At 49.8% G+C, this 17,069-nt stretch overlaps 2 protein-coding genes across 22 annotated transcripts in view; one reads left to right on the top strand and one right to left on the bottom strand.

Annotated features, from left to right (window-relative positions):
* Positions 1-8,133, top strand: part of Ppfibp2 (PPFIA binding protein 2) — a 149,066-nt gene extending 140,933 nt beyond the window's left edge. For 5 of the 20 annotated variants that reach the window (XM_047516129.1, XM_047516125.1, XM_047516135.1 and 2 more), the window contains 4 exons: positions 71-259; positions 1,377-1,562; positions 3,736-3,801; positions 4,992-8,128. In XM_047516129.1, coding sequence (XP_047372085.1) covers positions 71-259; positions 1,377-1,562; positions 3,736-3,801; positions 4,992-5,066 — 516 coding nt within the window. In that variant the 3' untranslated portion in view covers positions 5,067-8,128. Of the gene's footprint in view, positions 1-70; positions 260-1,376; positions 2,085-3,735; positions 3,802-4,991 lie in introns of those variants that run through there. The other 15 variants (XM_047516123.1, XM_047516141.1, XM_047516131.1 and 12 more) reach the window with 13 other exon arrangements.
* Positions 7,389-16,127, bottom strand: LOC124958265 (NADH-cytochrome b5 reductase 2). Of its 2 annotated transcripts, none has more exons than XM_047516143.1 (9): positions 15,983-16,127; positions 15,017-15,160; positions 14,756-14,828; positions 12,242-12,348; positions 11,765-11,894; positions 11,230-11,313; positions 10,490-10,575; positions 9,048-9,147; positions 7,389-8,195 (listed from the first exon to the last, which is right to left on the bottom strand). In XM_047516143.1, the coding sequence occupies exons 1-9, from the start codon at positions 16,001-16,003 to the stop codon at positions 8,023-8,025; spliced, it is 918 nt and encodes a 305-aa protein (XP_047372099.1). In that variant the 5' UTR covers positions 16,004-16,127; the 3' UTR covers positions 7,389-8,022. The 2 variants fall into 2 exon arrangements, with proteins under 2 accessions (XP_047372099.1, XP_047372100.1); XM_047516144.1 differs by lacking the exon at positions 15,983-16,127 and adding an exon at positions 15,660-15,795.
* Between the last annotated feature and the right edge of the window lie 942 nt (positions 16,128-17,069).

The following is a 17,069-nucleotide window of genomic DNA, read 5'->3' as shown; positions in this document are numbered from 1 at the left end:
TTATCCCTGTCACCTACTAGGGATCATCTGTGGTTGTCACTGACTAGGCTTGTCTGTGGTTTCTTCTTAGATTCTAGAGCCACGCTTCACTGGGGACACCCTGGCTATGCTTCTCAATATCCCACCACAGAAGACACTCCTCAGGCGCCACCTGAACACCAAATTCAGTGCCCTGATTGGTCCTGAGGCTGAACAGGAAAAGCGAGATAAAATGGCCTCACCAGCTTACACACCACTGACTACCACAGCCAAAGTCCGGGTGAGTTGTTACACCTTTCTGGGTTGCCCCAGGGACTTGTTTCTGGCCCTCGTGCCATATAGCTGCTGGCTCAATACCTGGAGCCAGATCAATGTGTACAGTGAGAACCAGAAGCAGCACTCAGCTTCTGCTGAGGGAGTTTGGTCTGTCTTCATTAGGCCCATTGCCTACTTGTCTTAAGTCTGAGAAAGAGAGCACAGATTTCTTTACACAGAAGCCATGTTCAGGAATCATCTATTTTCAGGTAGCTGGGAGCTTGTCCTCCACCCAATGCTGCTGTTACTCATCTTGCAGAACAGATGAGTTCCTGGTCTGGATTCCCTTCCATCAGGCCCATCTGTCTGCCACAGTGCAGGGGGTCTCAGTCAAAGCTATCCTGTCAGCATGGGGAGTGTTCCTGTTGCAGCTGGTTCCACTTGTCCTGTTCTGTGATGTGGCTGCACACATCTGTCCCATATCCCTGGTGTGAAGTCATCCAAGTACCAACACCAAGCATCCATGGTCTCCCTAAATCCCACAAAGCCCTGCCTGAGCCACAGTATCCTCACCATGTCCTTCCCAGATCATAGGCCCACAGACTCTCTGGAAGCCAGGTTGGCCTCTCCTCATCAAACATGATGGTGCCTCACAGCCACAGCTCACAGCTTGACCTCCTTTCCTGATGGAGCACTACAGCAAGTGTCTGGACTTCCTGAGGGGAAGTCCAGTGCTGGGTGAAGCAGAGCAAGGAGGAAGACCAACCCAGGGCATCCGGTGTGGCTCTCAAGGCACTAGGTGCTGCTCCCTGGTGTGGTGCCGTCAGAGTGGGAGGAAGTCCTCCATGCTTGGGTCAAGTGCAGACTGGCATTCAGTAGGAACTCGCAGTCCATCTGGGAAAATAGGGCAATGGGAATGAGTTTCCCCACAGTCTTGGAGGAGCAGCTCTTCCTGTCCAGGGTTATTTGTCTGTTGACCTTTCCTTAGCATAGAAATTGCCTGTAGGAACTGTTTGGTCCAGTTTTTCAAGATGCACTTTGCCTTAGTCCTTTCCTCCTAGGCCTGTTCTTAAATACATTTTCAGTTATGTCTGCATAGTGATGTATTAATGTTTTGTAATCTTGTATTTGCTGTGTTTTAGCCAAGGAAACTAGGATTTTCACATTTTGGAAACATAAGAAAAAAGAAGTTTGATGAATCCACAGACTACATTTGCCCAATGGAGTCTAATGATGCTATCAGTGACAGTAACAGGGTCTACAGTGGCTGCCGAGGCCTCAGCCCCCTTGATGCTCCTGAACTAGATGGGCTGGACCAGGTGGGACAGGTTAGCTGATGCTTGTTACCTGCCCTCTCTGTGCATCTGAAAACACAGTAACACCATGTGTGTCATCATAACTGCACCTCACCCCCTGCTCGTATGCATGGCTTGCAGAGAACATTCCAGCAATCGTGTAGCCCCAGGCCAATCTCTCTTCATACTTTGAAGGGGCCAGGCTTTGAGGACTGTTGCCAAAGGTGGACTCAGGAGGAAAGACACTTAAAGATGCTTTTACATTTTCTAGTAATTTTAAACAGCCAACTTCAGCACCAGCGAATGCACAAGAACTTGGACACAGGTCCAGTCTGTGAACAGTCCCCAAAGGCTCAACTCTTGGGCATTTCCCCTGTGCTCCAGTTGAGAGAAAAGTTCAAGTGCCTTACACCCACGAGCTGGAGAGTCTTGGTTGAGATCAAAGGGACAAATGGCAGGGACATCTGCTGTGGTGACAGTGTAACTGCGTTGTGCCTTTCTACGAGGTGGTTGCTTCTTTTTGGTAATAAAAACAATATTTATGTAGGAAGTAAATAGTGCAACATATTTTTAATTTTGTTGGGGGCAGAAAGGTGGGCATGGCTGAAATGGAACCCTACTTATTGCCCTGATTAATAGCTTATGTCACTGAGCTCAATTCAGGTACACACTCAGGAATCATCAAGGGGGATAGAGCAGAGAGGGGGACCCCCTTTTCCTCTCTGTATCCTTCAGCGGAGGACTGCCTCGGGCCCCACCTCCCTCAGTGAAGCAGAGGGGAAACTTGGTCTCGTGTATATTTTGACTGTAGGTCACATCTGCCATGCAGACCCCAAGTTGGTTTCCAGTTCACTAAAGCAGGGTGGGGGTGACAAGCAGAGCCGCCTTGCTGGCAACACTCTGTTCCCTCATGTGTTCTGCCAGCTTCTCATAACTGTTGTGAGGGATGGTTTGCCTGTGCTGGCAGGGCTGGAGCAGATCTGGCCTCTTGATTTAGAGGCTTACTAGCTGATAATGGGCCCTCCAGATGGGCTGTGTCTGGCCAGAGACAGAGACGTGCCGTGCCAGGCTGAGCTCCTGCTCATGAGATTCCAGTTCACCCCAGGCCGATGTTTGGCTCCACTGGGTCCCTCAGGCCTCATCTACAGAAGAACAACAGCAGTGTCATAACCACCTGACAGTGAGGCTGGGCCAGTGGTTCCACTGTGGCACTCTGACTCTGTCCCAGATGGAGAGGCTGCTAAAATTTGCTTCTTATACTATCAGCAGCCTCAGGCATGGCCTATTCCCTCAGACCACCACCTTCAATGAAGTCCAGCTGGTGAGAAATGTGGGCACAAGCTTGTCAACTCTGGAACACTGGAGTTTGGTCCTGATACTCAGGGCATCTGAATGGCACATGTTCCTCCAGGGTGATCCCTGGCCATTGTAGTTATGCAGCCAGGCAGGCCAGCTTCATCCCTTATTTCTTATGATTTCCTGGTGAGAGACTTTGCATGTGCCTATTTTCAAACCCTGCTTGGAACTGTTTTGACACCTGTGCAACCTCATGGAAGTCCTCCTATTCCCTTTGTGTGCCTCAGTTTTTCCACCTGTAAAACAAGGGTTACACTTGATGTCCTATGAATCTATAGAGAATGCTTTCAAACCCAATCTATAGAGAATGCTTTCAAACCTACAATGTCTAAATCACCATAGGGAAGGAGCAGTCCAGCATTACCCAAGGAGGAGGGCAGGGGAGGGAGGATCAAAAGGAAGGAGGCAGCAGCTTCCTGAAGATGCCCACCTATACTGGGGCATCAGTATCTGGGGTCCTTTTGGTGCCTGAGAATTGTCATTTTATCCAGCATCTTGAAGGTCTGCTTTCTTTTCTGGAAATATCTGAAACAGTGAACATGTGCTGCACAGCTGCTTCTCACAGACCATACCCGTGCCCTGTTTCTCTGTACCCTAAATGCTGATGTTGAGTGTGGCCTCAGGAGTGTGTGTGCATGCAGTGTGGCACACTGGACCCTTTCCTCGGGAACAGAAGCAGCACTTAACCCAGCACCTGTCACTTCTCAAGGCTTGGTATGCTCCTTGCCCATCCCTCCAGGGAAGCATGCTCTGGAGAAGCTAGGCTTGAGCAGGATGGACATTGCATGCCATCTCTGCAAGTCACTAGCTGCATCTGTGTGTGCTGACCAGGCTGCTGCCCATTTTACAGATGGCGCCTTCTGAAGGCACTGTGACGCAGATAGGGCTTCTCTCCCAAGACATTCATCGCCTTACGGTAGGACTCAGACCCTCACCCCCACCACCCAGCACAACACAGTAGAGCTGGTGCCTGAGAAGACCCAGTGAGTTGGTGGGGTGGTGTTCAAGGACGAGGGAGAGTAAAGGATTGTTCTGGGCCCTGAGGCCACAGCCTAAGCCTCAGTAAGCCCAGAAAGGCAGAAAGCAACCCAAGGGCCTCCTGCATTGACTTGTTGCTGGGTCTCAAGTCACTAACTAATGGGCATCTGAAAGTGCACAGACCTTTAGCCATAGCCAGGTAAAGCATGCTTAGTCTAGGGTTTTCTTCCCCATCTCAGAGCTGGTGAAGAAACTTAGATGTTCAGCAGCCCTAAACCACCTGTGTAGTCAGCCCAGAGCCTAGCCCCTCACCTCTGGCTTAGTGGACACAGTTCTTTCCTCTCTGGACATGAGACACATGCATTTCTCATGATACCTGGACATCTTGGGCATCACAGGCAAGCTGGCATATCCTTCCATACCCAAGAGAAAAAAATCAGATCAGACCAAGGCAGCTCAATCTCAGGGGAAGAGAAGCAGCTTTGGAGTAAGGCAGACCTGGTTCAAGTCCCCGATCTGCCCTTTACTAGCTCTGGGACCTTAGCTGTTTCATTCCCTATCTGACCCTTGGCTTAGTTATCTGTAATGTCCACTTTGCAAGGCTTATAGGCAGACTAGAGTTGGCAGTAAAAGTCCAGTTACAGAGCAGATTGTCTTTGAGGTCCCATGCCCCCAGGGTCCTTTACTTCTGGACATCCTATCCCGGAGCCTGGTAGCTATAGTCTCTGTCAACACTGAGGCCCTTGTCACTGTACTTTGCTTGATGATCTACTGAGGCATATAGAAGGCTGTGTCTAAGGGCAAGGCAGGAGTCTTGGATCCAAGCAGGTCTCTTCTCTTCTTGGCTCACACACCAAAATGGATCTATCCAACTTTACCCTATGATCTCTAATAGGCCTTTGGTAGCCTTGAAATAGCAAGTTTACCTCTAAGATGAGCAGTTTATTTTATCTTAATAGTACTGTCTATTCTGACCCAATGTTCAGGGTCCCCAGGATACCATGAACTTACAGGGCATCTGTCAGACACAGACCCCTTCCAGTGCCTCTCTGCTTCCTTCCTATGTAGCTATTGTAGGGCAGCCTTGGCCAAAACTGTTAAACTGCCCCTTTGGCTATGTCATTTCAGACTCTGTTGAGCCAGGACCAGCTGCTGAATGACTCTCGCCTGGCTGCCCCCAACAACTCTGATGACTGGAGATGACATTCTTCATGGCTGAGAGCCCAGAGAGGCACATGTGGGGCCCTGAGTCTTTGCCTCAATGGGGAGCTGGCACACAGCCATCTGTAATATGTAGATGGGGTGGTGGGGCATCTCAGATGTGGACGCTGACAAGCAAAGCACAATGGTGGGACAGCTGTCCAGGAGGTGGCCCTCATGTCCCTATGTGTTTTCAACTGTGCTGTGTTCTTTACCAAAGCTTTTCTACCTTTTGTACTTTTATACGTGGACTGCAGACCACTTTGTGGGGAGTGCAGTGAGATATCAACACACAGACTCGATGGTTCATGCTGTTCCTGGTGACAGCTGGGCGGCTCTTACACCAAAGGGGAAGAGCTGTTAGTTCATAAATCCTCCTCTGGAAAAAAGAAAAGTTAGGAAAAACTGTTCGAGTGTTCTGTAGTGATTGAGTGGGGCAAAAGGACCATTGGAAGCTCGCTCTGGGCTGCTTCACAGGAGCATCTTTTCCATTCACAGAAGTCTGACTGGGGAGGGTATTCAGGGCAAGAGCAATGGGACTCCTGTTGCCCTGGCTGCCCTCCATCCTCACCCATCTGCAGTGGGGATTTGCTGGGCCTCCCAGTATCTGCACAGAGGAGTTCCCAACACACACACCCCCCTCCCTCCTCTCATCATGACCCAGGATCAGAGGTTGGATCTCACTAACCTCTGAGGCCTTTCCCTCATTGTCCTCAAGTGTAATGTGCTTTAACAGCTCTCTCCAGTGGAAGGCCGCTGGACACCCTGAACTCATTTCTACTGCAACTCATTATCTTCCCAAGCAAGCTTGTTCCCTTTCTAATGTCTCTCACTTCAGAGAGCTGCCACTGAGCCCCAGTCAGTGTCCCTTCCCAACCAGCCTCTTCCTCCCTCCCACCTCCACACTCTAGTTCCAGCTTCATCTCTCATCTGATTGTTGCGGCTGGTCTTCTTAGTCCCTCATCATCCCAGTTGGTCCCCTCCAGACATTTCTCTACCCCATCCCCATGATGACCTTCCCAAAACACTGTTTTAATCCTGTCATTTCTCAGAATTCCTCAGTTAAATTACCACAGATGGGCATCCCAGTCCCTTCTCCATCATCAGCCTTTCTGGTCCAATATTGAGCTTCCCTCCCTCCAGGCCTTTGCAACACAGATACTACCTCTTCTACATCTCTCAGGAAGCCTTCACTCCTATTCCAGTTAGAGGTCAACTCTGTCCCACAGTGCTGTTTGTCCTTGAATCTGAACACTTCACAACTTGCCTTGAAGCTATGTGTTGTCCATAACCTACCCCAATTCCAAACCCACTGAGCACCTGCTATGGCCTGCAGCCTGTACAGATATGGGTAAGCCCAGTCCTAGTCCTCAAACTGCTTCTTGATCAGGTTCCTGCTGACCAGCATCCTCAGTCTCTACACTAGATGCCAGTAGCACCTTTCTTCTAGTTGTGACAACCAGAACGTCTCCAGACTTTGTCAAATGTTCCCACAGAGGAGAGGGGACAAAACTATCCCCAACTGAGAATCACTGGGCTAGAGAATGAATCAGAGAAGGGAGACCCAGGGAAGAAAAAAAATCAAATGAGGTCAGCAGGAGCCCAGTCAAGAAAGATCTTGCAAACTAGGCCCCTGGAATATGTCCTAGAGACAGAGGAGTGGCCAGGATGGGTACTAGAGTGAAAGCGGAGCAGGGTTTAAAGTTGGCGACAAGCATGGTCAGATCTGCAATTAAGAGCAAAACCTGAGGTCAGGATCTTATCATAAAGTGCCCAGCAGAGTGTTGTTCCCTGAGCTGGAGATTCCCTGCAGACATGCTGAACTGGTAGGTAGATGAACTCTGGCCAGCCTTTCCCTCCAGCCCCCAAAAGACCTTCTGTAAGACCATCCCAGTGTTGGCCACCTTTGGGCAAAACAGCTGTACTGCAGAGAGTTCCCTAGAGCTGAATTCATCTTCTCCTGTGCTCCTTCCTCCCCTCCTGCTGTCCTGCATACACGTATAGAGTGGGTAAAAAATCCAGTGGTACCAAGGTCAATACTGCTGCTATTATGCCAGTGTTTGTGAAAGGAGGAACAACTTGAATAAATATCTGGATTAAGAGGTCCTACCCACTCAGATAACAGAGCAGCAACGTGTCGTCCTGGCAATAATGGTCCTTTGTATCACTTGGGGTTAGTGACAGGATTTAAGGCAGAGCTTCTGGAACCTACACGCAAGTTGAGAAGCTTCTGTTACATATGTAACCACCCCTACCCTTGCCTGATGCCAGGAAAGAGCCTGACACCTAGAGGATTCTTAAAAAATAATGCACTCCATGCCACCATCTGTTTGCCCAAAGCAGGGAGTCTGGAAGGAGTTCCCAGAGCCCACCTACCCTGGGGATTTATTTCCTTGATGTGTGTGCCTTTAATCCCATTCCCACTTCAAGGCGTCACAGGAGAGAAGAGTGCGTTATGGAGGGTGCCTGAAACCTCTTGTAGGCCTGACCTTAAAAGCAGAACACTCCGAAGAGAAGTTCAAGAGAGATTAGTGGGAATTGCTGTGATCCTACCTGGATTCTGCTGGAATTCTGCTCTGGCACTATTGCAATTCTGACCCTGCTGGGGACACACAGAAGCGAACTCTTAAGCAGGGCAGACAAGGCCCAGTGGGTCCCTCACAGAGCCACACTTCATGTGCTATCTGCTGAGTACTTAAGTTTATTTTACTAAACTATGGAGAAAGATACTATAACAGAGCTCTTTCCAGCCTTCAAGACAGGCCTCAAAAGTCACTTTGTCTCCAGCCTCTTGAACACTTCTTCTTAGGCCCACACTCAAAAGGGGAGTGCCAGTGTGTGGGCCCAAGTGTGCATAGAGAGGCACCTTTGAAAACATCCCAGTTTAACATGGAGAAGCTGAATTCACTCTGAAACAGAGGAAAGGGACCCAGGAAAATTTCTAGGAATACAGGAAATATTAGTAGGTGAAAATCATGTCCTTGGTATAACCCAGTTTCTCCAGGTTGGGGTGAGCTGCTTTCTGGATCAGGGGTGGTGGGCCACACACCAGGATGAGTGTGGTTTTCCCAGGAGGTGGGAGATGCTCCTTGATCATGTCAGCAGTCACAAAGCCTGAGCTGTACTTCCAGCCTGAAATAAAGAACAGCAAGAAAGAGTCATGGGTGGCAGGCTAAGGCCCCCATGCCAGGCTCCTGCTCACCCTCCCTTCAGCCAAGGAGACAGGCTTAGTAGTCTGTACTGCTTCTTCCTGCAGTAAGCCCAAGAAGAAGATGAGGGTCTCAGATGGCTTTCTGTAGAATTTTCCCCATATTCCAGGCATGGCTGGGACTCAGAGGCCCCTGCTGGTGTCTGCCTGCTGTGAACAGTGAGGAGGGTGGAGGATTCCATGGTGAGGTGTACTAGAGTAGCGTGAGTCAGGGCAGTGAGCTGCAGCTATCCAGGGCGTGGTATGGTATAATGTGGGGTTTGTGGAGTTGGGCAGCGCCCTCTGCTGGGTAGTGAGTCAGATGACCAGACAGGTACAGATAGATACAGTGTGGAAGACACGCCAGACAGGGTACAGTGTGCATGGTGGTTGCTGGGGTGTTGCTGAGGCTCAGCATATGACAACTGCTGTTCAGATGAGGTGGATGGGGAGGGATGCAGTGGCCATGAACAATGACATGACTGGTGAAAAGGCCAGTGGCCATATCGGCTGCAGTGTGTGTGATGGCTGTGGTGTTGAGAATAGCCCTGGGGCTCAGTATTCCTCCTCATGTTCAGTACAATGTGTGGAATGCTCCTGAGATATTGGACACCTGCCTTTCATCACCATTACAAGCAGACCATCCAAATCCCATCTTCTTCAACACTTTCATTTCCCCTATGGACCCAGAGCCCAACACTCAAACTCAGTCCTCAAAAACAAAATAAGAGGCCAGTCCTTGAGGTGGACCAAAGCCTTGAGCTGACCCAAAGTGAGGGAGGCAACAGGGCTTATACCAAGGGGAGGCCTGTCCAGGGTGTACCACAGTTTGAACTGGTCTAGGTGAGTCCTGGCAATTTCTTCAAGCTCCTTTCTCATCAAGATATCCTCCTCTGTCTAGAAAAGAAGCAACATTAGAAAAGACCCTCCAGGGACAGCCCGTATGTCCTCCAGACTGAGCACACATTCCTGCCCAAGCTGCCACCACCTTGCTTGCACGCAGGGCAAAACAGGGTTCTGCTGCTCCTGCAGAGCAAACCCACTCTCTCACAGAGGGAGCTGCTGGGGTGGTGACATTTCCTATAAAGCAGCAGTAACTGCTCTGCTACTGAGAGATTGTGGCTGCACAGGCTGGGCGGCTTTGCTTGGAAGTCCCCACCCCACCTCCTATATCCACACTAGGCACTAGGAATGGCAGAACTAACTGGAACAAGCTCAGTGCAGGCCCAGGTCTTCTGCAAGGAAGTAGGGGCCTACAGGAGACCACCACCAAAGAACTCAAAAAGAAGAAGACAGTCTGGAGCCTCAAGTGGGAAAAGGGAGCCAAAGTCACTGGTCACAGGCTCAGAGTGCACAGAAGGCCTGGATCACAAAACTCTTCAAGACTCTTGTCTCAGTAATTCCACTTCTGGGGTTCAATTTAAGAAAATAATCTAGAGGTCATTAGGCCTGGGCACAATTATTCATCATTATATCATTTATCATTCATAACTGTAAACTGAAAAAAGTATCAATTTAGTAAATTAGAGTAAAATGTGACACAGACTACGATGAAAATATAGAATTTTTTTTTCTTTCCATTTTTTTCCTTTTTTGGGGGGTGGAGTGTCCTGGGGATCTAACCCAGGCTTTTCCCCTAAGCCACATTCCTACCTCTTTAAAATTTTTTCCTTTTTAATTTTTAATTTGAGACAGGGTCTCACTAAGTTGCTTAGGGCCTGGTTAAATTGCTGACACTGGCCTGGAACTTGCAATCCTCCTGCCTCAATTTCCTGAGTCACTGGGATCCCAGGCATGCACCACTGTGCCCAGCTTATAAAGAGTTTTAAGGGGAACAAAATGCCTATGTGGTAATGCTAAGTGAAAACAATACACACACACACACACACACACACACACGTAATATACAGCACATAAAAAAAAGTAAAAATATATTTTCTCTGAGAGCATCTCAATTTTCACTAAGAACATCTATGATTTTATACTCAAAAAAACAGAACTATGTATCAAGGAGATATGTATGCTACAGGGTTGGCAGGGTGATGGAAAAGTTAAACAAAAACAAGCAATAAAATGGGTCTGGATGCAGCTTCTCCAGCTGCCCACTAAGCCCTCCCACAGCCACAGGCACCCAAGCAGCACGCGCTTGGTCAGTGGGGGAGGAATGAATGCAGAGCCCCAGCTCAGCGAACATTCCATTCTCCCGCTGCAAGCTCAGGGCTGACTCTGCAGAACTAACCTGGTTGGCAAAGATGAGGGACATCCTGGTCTTGTCACTGGGGTTCTTGGTGATGTGGCGAATGAGCTGCAGCATGGGCGTAATGCCTGGAACACAGTTAGTGGGCAGGCAGGCCAGCTTCTCCCGTCTTCTGGCCTATAGCAGCTTAGCAGTTTCTCTTAGCCCTGATCCCCTTTTACTTGTCCCCAAATTCAAAGTGGGGAGCAGTCCTTCATTTTGTTGTCCCTTTCAAATGCAACAGTAAATCAAAAGCCCTTTTTCAGTTTCATGTGGAAAGATGGAAAGAGCATTCTGAGCTCTTAAGTATACTCAATTGCAAAACAGAATTAATAGCAAGTAAATGTGATGCTTTTTAAAGTGCCTATGATGGTGCCTGGCACATTGTATGTCTCAAGTTTTGTTCTCTTCTGTCAGGTATTCATTCCCAAGGAATGGGAAGAATTGGGCTTGAACTGGATCCAGGAACAGTTAGGAACCAGAGGCAGTCCAGTGTGCCCCACCTGGCCATATAGCCTCCCTGTGGCCCTGGATCCCTGTGTCAGACTCCCTGTGGCCCTGGACAGCCTCCATAGAGGAGCAGGGCACACAGGACCAGGTTCAAGACCTACACTAATTCCACATTTCCAGCACTACAGCTACAGGAGGAATCTCTTGTGTCATGCCTTTTCCAATAACTTCAAGTCAAAGTCAGAACAATCTTAGGGCTCACCTTCTGGATGAAGTCCCCAGAAACCTCTTACCTGTGCCCCCAGCAATCATTCCCAGGTTACAGACCATTTTTTTCTCAGGCTTGCTCGTTTTGTATGCTCTGATTGCAAGGTCCCCTGGAAACACAGAGGATGCGTCTAACTTCTGAAGCTCTTGTCTGGGAGCCTGCAAAAGACTACTGACTTTCCTTAGGACTCCCAGGAAACAAGTCCATCTAAGGGATGGGTTGCACCATTATAAGCCAGAGAAGTAGGCCCACAAGGTGGGAAGAGCTTGGGCCTCCTCAGGGAACCTCTGGGCCTTTTCTTCTGAGGTAAGAGGCAAGCTGAAGCTAATATGGAGCCTCACAAAGCACTCTCACTCAGTGCAGCAAATCCAAGAGAAAAAATCAGCGTGGACTCTACCCATCATTCAGTGTTAAGTCTCCGGCACTGAGTTGGAGATGAAGTGATGAGGACACACCAAATGAAGCTTAGGATCTTGTGAAGCCAGTATATGGATGGCAATAAAACCAGTACAGAAATCTCCTTTCTCTTAGCCGGAGATTCAGTGTGAATGCCCCAGTACCTGGCCCTTGGTAAAAGAGACGCCCAGTTGGTCCTCGAAAAAGGATAGTGTCCCCAATTTTCATGTTCTCCAAGTACTGAGTCATCTTCCCCCCTTCAGGATAAGAAGGGTGTACATTTTTGAAGTAGATCTGAAAAACAAGGCAACTGGATTTTCACATCCTCAGATCTATGGCCATAGCTGCACACAACTAGAAAATGCATCTGCTCTCACAATTGCTATAAGGAATACCTAAAGACTACTGACTTTCCTTAGGACTCCCAGGAAACAAGTCCATCTAAGGGATGGGTTGCACCATTATAAGCCAGAGAAGCAGGCCCACAAGGTGGGAAGAGCTGCACAAGGTTAGCTGTAGCTCCACTGTTAAGTGGCACTACTGGAAATCCCTGCTTGGGGCATGAGTACCCTCACAGAAAAATGACTACCTTCCACCCCAACACCCTCAACAAACAGCTACACATGGTGGGCATCATTTACCTTTATAATTAAGTCCACAAATCCTTGGTCATCATCACTCGAGACAGGTGTGTATGCCCTGATCACTAAATCATCATCAATTCTGGCCAAGAGATGGACATAGTTACCTACAGAAGAGGCATCAAAATAGTCTGAGCACAGCCAGCCTAAGTAGGACCCAGGAATCCCAGAAAGGTCTATACTTCACTGAAGGAGCAAATGCTGCAGCAGGATATAAAGAGGGGACAAGTGGGGAAGGAGCTCAAACCCAGGATCCCTGGATCCTAGGCCTGCCCTGGGCAGGCCACTTTACCTCTCTGGATTTTAGTCTCTTCATTTGTAAAATGGGGATGATGGGTTTGAGGTTGTGACTGAGTGCTAAAACACCTGCCTAGCATGTACAAGGCTCTGGGTTTGAACCCATTAACACACACACACAAGCAATGGGGATGATATACGTGTTCGGAAGTGATCATAATTTAAGTAATTTGCAGAGCAAGAGAAGCTAACTGAAGTTGGAGGGTGAATATTAAAAATAACACAAAGGGGTATTTTATGTTTAAATAAAAATGTTATCTTTACAAACTCATTTCTTCCTAAACTGGATTACCACTGGGGTCTGTGAATAAGTCACAGCTACCCCATCTGCATCCTAGTGCCTGGAACAGAGCAGGCCTGAGCTCATAGACACTGCAGGGCCCCAGTATCTGGACACCTGTGGACCAAATAAGCAACACTATTGTGTCTTCCTGACCTGTGGCTCTGCTGAGTGGCAGCAGTGAAATTCTGAACCCTGAAATTCTGCCTCCCCCCCCGCACCCTGCCTTCTGGGAATCTGCTGCCAGCCCAGCTCAGCGCACCCGCCTGCCCAGCACACTTGTATGACATTGGGACTAAGCCCAGTATCAGATGGTATGCTCGGCTGCTCAGACTTCTTTTGAATCTAAACTGGAAACTCCAGTGACCAAGGCATTTAGTGCTGAGGGTAAGAGTTGCTACTAGGAGGCACTAACACTAGAGACAGGAAAAGAATATATGCCAGTTTCGGAGGGAGTAGAAACTAGTTTCTCCAAGAAGTCAGTCAACACACTATGGATATGCACAGAGAAAAGGAGACTTGAGTAGAGACAGGGGAAGAAGGGGGAAAGGAGATAGGGAAGGAGGAAAAGTGGTGGAGTGGGGCAGTCAAGAAGTCAGACCTTGGTGAAATTGTTTCTGGAGCACAAGCCAGAGTCTTTGAGGAGACCCTGAGGCCTGAGGTGTAAGCACACTGGATGACTGATCCTGGCATGACTGGGTACCAGGGATACTCAGGAACACAGGCCTGCAGCAGCCTCCTCCTGAGAGCTCATTTGATATTGGGAGCCTGGAAAAGCTCTTTCAGATGCAGCTAACCTGGCCCTGGTGCAACATGGGGCTGTCGCACTGGTCCCTTGGGCCCTATCTCTAACTAGCTTCATGAGAAGCATCAACAATCTTCTGTGTCCTCCTATCAACTCTCCAGAACTCACTAAATTACCTTGATCCCACTAACTCTGCACAGCTTTCACCAGGACTGAGGAGAGAGTAGATCAAGGCAGTTTCCAAGTAATTTTATTTCTCAAGGTTTTTCGTTCTTTTACTCTTCCTGCCAACAGGACTGGTGATAAGCCAGACAGAGGGCTGTAAGGCATCAGGACATTGCACTCCCATGCAGAGAAGGAACTAGGGAGCAGCAAGGAGGTTCAGGGGCCCAGCTGGCTGCCTAGTATGTAATTTCATCCCCTACAGAATTGAGGTCAAGGTTTTGTCTTGTTCATATAAGACAAGTAGGCTGTGGATTAGGATATCTATCAGAAAGCAAGCAGCACCAGTGGTTTATACAAAGCCTCTCTGGATCCCTAGGCCCTGAGGTTTTTCACCCTACAAAGACTGATTCAGCTGTCTAGAGGTGTTACAGATTGGATATAGGTAACTCAGAACTCTAGGACTGCTAGGACTGATATCCACAATGGTTCCTCCTTGTGTGAATCTGGGGACTTTGCAGAAAATCCACAGGCGGGGAAAGCATTTGCCTCCTCACACATTCCGGGCTTTCTCCTGACTTCAGAGGAACATCAGTTCCTCCCATCTCTCCTATGTGCACAGTGCTTTGCAGTTTCTGAATTTTCACATCCATCCATTACATTACCCTCACAATAACCCAACTGAGGCAGGCAGGCAGGGTCTGGAAAATCCCAATTCATAGACTGAAGATCAGAGAGGTTGAGAAACTTGTTTAACAATGCTCATCAAGAAGCCTTCCAATGAGCCTTCAATGAGATCTTAGATCTTCGGACTCTAGCATCATCTCTTTTCAATGCTTATTAAGATGCCATTTTTTGGTCAACCCAAATGGAACAATGAAGAATGACCTCAAGTCCATCTCCTCCCTGAGCCCATATGGTTCAGGAAGAATACAGGGCAACCTCATACTTCAGGAGGTTGGAAACCTGTGCTTCTGATAAGAACAGAGTGCCTAGCCCCCAAAGGGAGATGACACCAAACCCCACTCACCTACAGGGAGCCCTAAGATGTGCTCTGGAGAGGGCAATCCAAAGCGGAACCTCCGGGTGTTGTGGTTGATTTGCTAGTAAAACAAAACAGAAGCAGGCTTTATGGGCTTTCTAGAGCTCTTGCTGGGAAGCTCAGATTCCTGCTAAAAGAGCTCCACTGGGCCATGATATGACTGTCTACCCCACTCTCCCATCCAGCATTCCCCACCAATTCTATTCTCCTTTCACCCAACCAGGGGGAGGGGCTGGGCTGACCCAGTACCTCTTTCTCAATCAAGGGCAAGGGGTACTTGGCATCAGGGTCCTGTAAGGTGATAAGATCTCTCCTCCTGGAGTTCATGTTCTTCAGGGCAAACAGGAGCACTGTGACCCCAATGACCGCGAGGGCCAGCAGCAGGGAAGGGTCCTGGCAGACACAATGTGAGCAGTGCCTCTCAGGTCTTACCAGCCCTGAGCAGCACAGGCTCAGACACAGCATCCTCCCCACCGGGAGGAAGCAGGCATACTAACAGAAGGCAGGCCAGGCTTCTGAGGACCAGAGGGTAAGGAGGGGTCGGCAGCAGGCCACACACTAGCTGGAGAATGCTACCGTCTCCAGGCCCCTCCTGCCCATCTGCCTCATCCTGGCTACAGCCAAGAGCGCAAACTCTGGGAGTCTCCTCCTCCACATGGGGTGGTTATGACATTACTTGTAACTTGCAATATGAAATGAAGGCCCAAGTCCCCAGGACAGAAGCAGAGAGAGGGGAGGCCGTCTCCCCAGAAGGTTACAGCTGAGAGCAGGGCACTCCTCTAGCCCACTTTGGTCTGGGGAGGGCGGTGTAGGAGTAAAATAGCTCTAATTAGGGGATGCTCCACGACTTTGGGCACCCTCCAGGACAGGCAAAGGAGGCCTGGGCACTCACCTGCCAGAGGCTTGGCCGGCCTCCCCGCAACCGCCCTCAACTCTGCCACCGCGCCCGGCACGCAAAGCCAGATTGTTCATTTCTCCACCCAAGCCTGGCCCGATCCATTCGGGAAAGGTCGTTCGGCCCTCTTCTCCCACCCGATGCCCCGCCCGCACCCCGCCTTCTGGGAATCCGCTGCCAGCCCAGCTCAGCGCGCCCGCCCGCCCGGCGCGGTGCCGCCCGCGGCCAACGCCGGTCCGGGTCCCGCCTCCCGCCCCCGCTCGGGTAGGTCGGACGTCCAGGCCCGCAGCCCTCCGCACCTCCCGCCCCGCCGAACCCACCCGGAATGAGACGCCCAACATGTTGTCGAACTGGGGCTCCCCGCGGAGCTCCGCCTGGCGGACGAGATCGGGGCTAAGCCGGCAGCGGACAGCGGCAGGCAGGGGACCGCCAGCGGCCCGGCCTCGGCGGCGGCTGACTCCCTCCCCAGGGGCCCAGTCGAGGGTTCTTTCTCGCGTGACGCTGGCCCTGGCCCGGCCCTGCCCCCAGGGCCGCGCGGAAAACTGAGACTTCTGGGCTTGCGGGCAGGGAGCCGGGGTTTCCTTGTTTCTAGATTCCTTATTTGATCCATGACCCCCTCTGCACCCTGGCCTCCTTGCACACTGGAAGCAGCCATGACTGAGAACTCAGTCCCCCAGCTTGTCTAAATTGTGGCTTGGGTGGAGAAAGGGGCATCCAAATGACTAAAGGAAAGGGATGCTGCAAAGGAAATGGGAATTCGGGCCAAAAAAGAGTAATCATTGCACATATGCATTCAACATACCCCGTGTCCTTTTCTTCTGAGCCTGGTCCAGAGTCATGTGTTTGCAGTGTGTGGCCGAAGCAGAAGGTATCATTGAATTGAAGACATTTACTCAAAAGTGTTCACTCGTTCGTTCCTCCATCCATCCATCCACTACTTGAAGAGAGAGATGGTAAGAATCCACCCTCATGGGATGGGAGCTAGGGTGAGAGACCCTGATGGTTGTGGTTGTGGGTGTTCTTCACAGTGCCTTTCAGAACCTTGGTCTCCCACACCCAGCCCACCCTGTGCTAGTGGCAAAGGTAAATCCCTGCCTCCTGGACCTGAGTGAGAGAAGCCAAGAACAAGTTCCCACCTGTTTTAGTTTGCTAGGGCTGATGCCAGATACTGGGATCTTTTGAACTGGTAAAGATGGCAACAAAATCTGGTCACATGTGGACATACAGGCATGCCTTTTCCTGGGGCTTTCATTTAGGAGGAGAAACAGCTCGGACGAGATGTCAGACTGTGTCCCTGGACAGGAAAAGGGGGCTCGTTTTGTTGGCTACTTGCAGGAGTGGGAATGTGAATTAGCTTTAGGTGTACTCAACTCAAGCATTTGTCCTGTGCTCAAGATAATTTAGTCT

The sequence above is a fragment of the Sciurus carolinensis genome, chromosome 11, assembly GCF_902686445.1.
Source record: "Sciurus carolinensis chromosome 11, mSciCar1.2, whole genome shotgun sequence".
In the NCBI taxonomy this organism is placed as follows: Eukaryota; Metazoa; Chordata; class Mammalia; order Rodentia; family Sciuridae; genus Sciurus; species Sciurus carolinensis.
Note: the sequence above shows the minus strand (reverse complement) of the source record. Positions and strands in the feature narration are given on the sequence as shown.

Coding starts and splice junctions, on each gene's coding strand:
- LOC124958265 (XM_047516143.1), bottom strand. CDS start 16,003: ATGTTGGGCGTCTCATTCCGG. Junction 12,349..14,755: donor CATCTTAGGGCTCCCTGTAG/GTGAGTGGGGTT, acceptor CCTCTTCTGTAG/GTAACTATGTCCATCTCTTG. Junction 11,314..11,764: donor TCTCTTTTACCAAGGGCCAG/GTACTGGGGCAT, acceptor CTGTGTTTCCAG/GGGACCTTGCAATCAGAGCA.